This window comes from Cydia splendana, chromosome 18 (genome assembly GCF_910591565.1).
Source record: "Cydia splendana chromosome 18, ilCydSple1.2, whole genome shotgun sequence".
NCBI classification, from domain to species: Eukaryota; Metazoa; Arthropoda; class Insecta; order Lepidoptera; family Tortricidae; genus Cydia; species Cydia splendana.
In genome coordinates, this window is record NC_085977.1 from 18,217,349 (window position 1) to 18,223,348 (window position 6,000).

The 6,000-nt window shown below is 39.1% G+C and overlaps 2 protein-coding genes across 2 annotated transcripts in view; both read left to right on the plus strand.

Moving 5' to 3' along the window:
- Positions 1-1,718, plus strand: part of LOC134799671 (uncharacterized) — a 65,534-nt gene extending 63,816 nt beyond the window's left edge. The window contains exon 8 of the mRNA XM_063772110.1: positions 1,575-1,718. Within this exon, the coding sequence (XP_063628180.1) occupies positions 1,575-1,718 (144 nt within the window). The remainder of the gene's footprint in view (positions 1-1,574) is intronic.
- Positions 1,719-3,202: 1,484 nt separating this feature from the next.
- Positions 3,203-5,037, plus strand: LOC134799264 (protein unc-50 homolog). Its single transcript, XM_063771640.1, has 3 exons — positions 3,203-3,303; positions 3,786-3,922; positions 4,928-5,037. Exons 1-3 carry the CDS (start codon positions 3,209-3,211, stop codon positions 5,035-5,037), a joined length of 342 nt encoding a protein of 113 aa, XP_063627710.1. The 5' UTR covers positions 3,203-3,208.
- The last annotated feature ends 963 nt before the right edge of the window (positions 5,038-6,000 follow it).

Genomic DNA, 6,000 nt, shown 5'->3' on the forward strand with positions numbered 1-6,000 from the left:
TGGATCACTTCAATACCATAAGCAATACTGTAACTAAAGTACGATCGAACAAAATCGTAACAACGTGTTCTATACCCCAAGGAAGCGTACTTGGATGCATCTTGTTTTTACTCTACGTAAATGACCTTCCTGAGGTAATAAATACTCAAATCTCAGACGCAGAGTGTTTTCTCTATGCGGACGACATATCTCTTGTACTGCCTTGCCTAACCACTACTGAGTACCGACTAGGCTAGGAGGGCGTTAAATAGATACATTTAAATTAAAAAATATACATGATGCTCTCCTGACCGATTTCGGCCCCAGCGACTGTGTGCTCTGGACTAGGCAATTTTTAGCTCGTGTTATTAGAGTGTAGCTGATCCACTCTCTGATGCGCTCTTAGGTGGCTCACGTACCCTATCTTCTTGCTAAATACTCGAGCGCATTTTGGGCACGTCAGCACACCACCTACATAGTTGTAGGAAATTGAGGTTGGCGACCGAGCCTTAAGCAGATCACGTTTTTTGTCGAGCTCACTGCGGCGTTCCGTCTCAAAAATGCTAACTCTATCATTAATGAAAAATATATATGTTAGCGGCTTTCCAAAAATAAGAGTAATAATACCGCATTCTTATTTACTTGTGTTCATTTATAAAAAGTAAGGTGATTGAACTTCCCAATTTTACTTTAGTTAAAATAATTAAACAATTGTGACGTCACTACCGGTCAGCCCACTTCACCTGACGAACAGGTGGAAGTGGTCGAGATTGGAGGGGCGATGGTCTAATAAAAGGCCTTGCACCTCATTAAAGCGACCATTATTATCTGAGCAACCTTAGGAGTAAGACCTTAACAGCCTATGCTGACAAAAAGTGTCCTAAAAGTGTATTATTGTCATTTATTGTACGATGGTGCTACTAATATTACTGTAAATAGCTAAAGTGCTGATAGTTTAAAAAGTGTGCCGTGTAAAGTTATAAATAAACGATAAATATGAGTATTTTACAACGAAGTTTCTTTTCTACAACGAAGACCTCAGCCTTCCTACTACGAGTTACCACGATTAGCGCTCAAAAGGAAGCCGAGCCCTAACATCAGAAGTGCGCAAGAGAACCTGAAACGCCATGTGGATTGGATGAGCAACAAGTTATATTTGCTGCATACATTAAAACACAATTCAACAACCGAAGAAAAATCAACGTGTTGCCAATTATCGGTGGCCAATTTACGACACGAGCAGTAACTCATTTGGTTAACGTTTTAGTAAATGTTGTTGTACACAATATTATTTTTTTATTTATTTATTCACGAATAAGCTTACAGTCTGATGAACCAAGGCGCTTATAAGTAATGTTTAATATTATACATGCTATGTTACACTTACACTATAAAATTACATGTCAACGGTACAAAAACAGAAACAAATTCAATTATCAATTAAGTATCAAAATAATATGTCAATAATATTAATTAATCAATTAAATTCAAAAATTCATACATGCCTTTAATAACGTGGTAAGATGCATGATAAAAAATGTCAACGTCAGGTAACCGCAGAGACATATCATTTAATAGAGCGATAGCTCTTGCAGAGGGAGCGTTTGCCGCCCAGCGCGTGCGCCTCACCGGGCATGCGAACAGGCGCCGGCGCCGTCGCGAAACCACCGCCCCACCGTCCCCCGCCGCGGGGCAACGGCGAGGGGGCGGAACAGAAAGACCTATTCTTGATAGTGTAGATGGATTCCAGACTTGGTTGCACAGTAGCTTATAATAATGCACCATCAGTAACAACTTCCGCCGCAACTCTAATGTATCCATCCCGACCATACCACTGACAAACAATGATGGATACATATAAGGATAATATCCTAACTTTTTCCTATATAGAAATCGAGCAAATTTCCTCTGGATTCTTTCGATCATGAGGGTATATTTGCTTTCGTGCGGATCCCAGATACAAGCACCAAATTCAAGTTTACTGCGAACATAGGCGTTGTATAGCAACAGCAAAACACGAGTGTCACAAAACTGGCTCGATACCCTCATGATAAACCCCAGGACCTTATTCGCCTGCTTACATATCTTGGTAACGTGCGTCCTAAAGTCAAGTCTCGAGTCCAAGGTCAGTCCCAGGTCAGTTACCTCATCAACGCGATCCATGAATGCGTCTTTAATGTGGTATTGTTTGATGTGAGGTGACCGAATTCTAGAGAACGTAATAACTTTACATTTAGATGTGTTAAAATGCAGTTTATTGTCCTCACTCCACTCGGTCACCGCGTCTATGTCCCTCTGGAGGTCCTCCAGATCAGACTTGTCTCCCGCTCCCAGAAACAACTTCAAGTCATCAGCGAACAACAAACAGCCAGCAGTGTGTACCACGCTTATCTGGCGAGACGCTTTCATTTTGACAAATTTTAAGTTTGAATTGATTTATTTTAGAAAAAAAATAATGCATGTGCGATGAGCGTTGTGATTAAATATACTTAAAGTAACCACAAAAATGGTACTGGGACATCTTAATACTTATCTATACAAAGAAAACTTACTAAAATCATCGCCAGTGGTTGTTATTCTTGTAATGCATTCTAAATTCCGTATAAACACAATAAGTCACACAGTAATCGAGTAATAAAAGCAATCAAAATCTTTCACAACAAAGCAAAAACTAATGATAAAAAGAGATAATGTAACTTTATATCACTACATCGCCAGCCACTCACATTTAAGTAAACATTTAACATGGAATTATGAAGGCACATAGCTCAAACAAGTTATCTACCCACATAATCCTAGAATTGCTAACTTGAATGATAATAGTAAAGTAATACCTATTCAATCTTATTTGTAACCGTGATTACAAGCTTTTTGATTTTTTTTTTATGAATGACATTAAGATAATTTAACGGACAACTTTTAAACATTTATTTCGAAACCAGTTTTAGAATACATTAAATATGTGGGCGATAAAGGGCTGATATTATGATGAGGGTGATGAAGAAATTAAACATATTTTCTTGTTAATAAATATCATTTATTCTATACAACGCTAACAAAATATTTATTCTACGTGAATTAATATATTACGTTTATTAGTAATTCGCCATACTTTACGAGCGAAATCGTTGCATAATTATCAAATTTTTATCGCATATTTTCGAATCAATTTATTAAGTATGAATTTTGAAAATTAATCCACAATAAGTAACATATGTTCGGGCTCGGGATGGGCCTGGACTGGGGGCAACTGGTGTTATTCATCATATTTGTAGTATTCGTGGACTTCATCGGAGCTGGCTTGCTGGTGTCCACTTTCTTTTGGTAACTATCATTTTGATACAGTACAAAGTTTACTTATGTGTTTATATTTAGCCCCTTATATTATTTTAGAAGTTATTTCTTCATTATTTACAAACTTGTATAGACCAACGAGAAGTTTGGGTAGATTTCGTCGATAGAACAAAATTTGACGCAAAGCTAGAGTTAGACCACAGAATAAATAATAGTACTAGGTACAGAAGACTCACTCTCTAACAAAACGCGTCTGTTACGATCAGCACAGATATGGCCGCTAGGTGGCGACAGCGCCACGCGCGGCTTATGGCTTTCCCCAAAATTGGGGCGGAACGGATGTACTTTTAGCTACTTGTAGCAAAGCGACGAAATCGCGGAGTGAGCCACGCCTGGTTAGACCAAGAATAGTCTGCAACAATTTTGGTAGCACACGCAGCGCAAGTGTTATTTTAAACGCCCCGCTGGACGCTGGCCACTGTGACTGTACACTAAGATTTATATATTTCCAGGTATATAAGCAACAAATACTTACGGCGCGACGCGGCGGCGCCCGACGTGGAGTGGGGCTACGCCTTCGACGTGCACATCAACGCGTTCTTCCCGCCGCTGTCGCTGCTCCACTGTTTGCAGATCGTGCTGTTCAACAGTAAGTTCATCTTTAACCTCTTGTCTCGTGGGTATGATAAGGATCCTGACCGAATTTTTAGTAATTTTTTCGAAAGCGATTTTTTCTGCTGTATACAGCACAACCGAGGTTTGAATCCACGATTTTTGAACACCACACACTGGAAGGTTAAGGGTCGCTACGAAATTCAACCTAGTTTTTGTGCATATCCGAAAGAGGGTAGATCGCTATAGTATGGTCAGTACCACATTTAAAACTATAAGGACCAGTTGCACCAACCACATTTGACTGACTGATCAACGTCAGCCGGCGCGCCCCGGTGCTTTACTATGAAACTTTCCATGCATAAAAATTTAGCGAACTCTTTAACGATACGAACAGTTTGGTGCAACCGACCCTAAAGCCGGGTATTCATTAGGCAACATTTGTTTATAAATTTGATCACCATGTTTTGCAACAAGTTTACCGTAAACACTGTGTCTAAATCTTAGCAGTCCACACTAGTTTAGTAGTTGCTAGGATGTCGCCCGAGGAGGTAGTACTATTTCCATGTTTCTAAACTTGCGCCTCACACGTCCACACTCGATGACATCTGTTTATAAACTGAATGTTTCGTCTTGCTCTCCACCTAGAGTGGGGAACACGGCAACATGTTTATGCAACAATATTTCATCATCCTTGTTTATAAACATGTTTACAGAGGTGATGAAACATCGTGCAACACTGTTTATAAACAGTCATTAAACAGTGTTTATTAACAAAAGTTGCCTAATGAATACCCGGCTTTAGTCTGTATCTTTAGGTATTTCAAGAAGAGTAAACAAAATCTATCCTCAAATGGCTTCTTAAGCCAGTTGATTAATTTTGCTATAAAACAAAAAGGGCGAAATATGATATAGGTTCTAACTTTTTAGGTTTTCAGTTGGAAAAGTATCTATTTAAATGTTAGAGTGAATTATAAAACTTAAGTTACTTTTGTGGCAGTTGTGAGTTTAGATCTACTAAAGATTTGTTTGTTGTTTCCAGGTCTATTGAGCCACGACGGCATCCTACCCTGCTTCGTGTCCAACACGTTCTGGCTGGCCTCCATCATCTACTATCTCTACATCACTTTCCTGGGATACAGCAGTAAGTAAACTTCGTATTATGTCCGAAGACGAATGTTATTAATTAATGTAGGACCGTATTGCCATTGAAATAAAATCTAGAATTCAAAGTACTTAATGCGTTTGTGTTTTATAGTTCCGTCTTGGGAATCTTGGGATAAGTATCTACTGTTTTCGTGATCAAAGACATCAGAGAGCCAACATTGAAAAATCGATATCTGCCTCTCTATCACTCTTGCATATTCGAGCGACAGAGAGGCAGATAACTTTTTTCTATGTTGGCGGTAGGCCCTCAGATATGAACATAACCCATATAACCATTCCAGTCGCAGAATCACAAAGTGGTAACTAAATGTCAGATGTGTCGTAACAGAGTCCACACAATGTGTCTAGAATTGTTTCGAAACAAAGTGTCGTCGCCGTGTCTACACTTTTCCGTAACAAGGTGTCGACACATTTGTGTGCACTTTGCGTGCGGTTTGCGACTAAATCTGACAGCAAATTTGTGACAGCAAATGTCAATATAAAATACCTCTTGAAAACCAAGGTTTGTCAAACTACTATTAGTGTCTCGTGTGCTCGTAATTCTAGTAAGTCATCATGGGCAATGCAAATGATAATAATCGACCGAAACCATATAAACACCCAACACCCGTCAACCTTTTACAGAAAAGTTTTTAAAGAAATTCAATAAGCTACTTAGGTCAGGCAACGAATGCTCCAAAAGTTGTAGAGGGAAATGCTCGGAACACAATTTTTGACTCCGTAACTCGGTTTGACAAGTTAGGAGGTGAACATATCAAAAGTCCCCGGCCGTAGCCCTTGAGCGGGGGGAGAGAGGGGGCTTTGAAGGTCCCATTTTCCCGTTTTTCGATTATATCTCGGAAACTATGCATCTCAGCGACATGGCCACTTATACAAAATGAAAGTTAATTTAATTTGTTACAAGTTTATTCAGTCAATTTTTTCGATATGTTGAATAGTTTTCTTGAA

Bases quoted from the DNA above. Each gene is read 5' to 3' on its own strand.
- LOC134799264 (XM_063771640.1), top strand. From the start codon at position 3,209: ATGGGCCTGGACTGGGGGCAACTGGTGTTATTCATCATATTTGTAGTA. The intron at 3,304-3,785 runs GTAACTATCATT...ATATATTTCCAG, and splicing joins CTGGTGTCCACTTTCTTTTG to GTATATAAGCAACAAATACT. The intron at 3,923-4,927 runs GTAAGTTCATCT...TGTTGTTTCCAG, and splicing joins GCAGATCGTGCTGTTCAACA to GTCTATTGAGCCACGACGGC.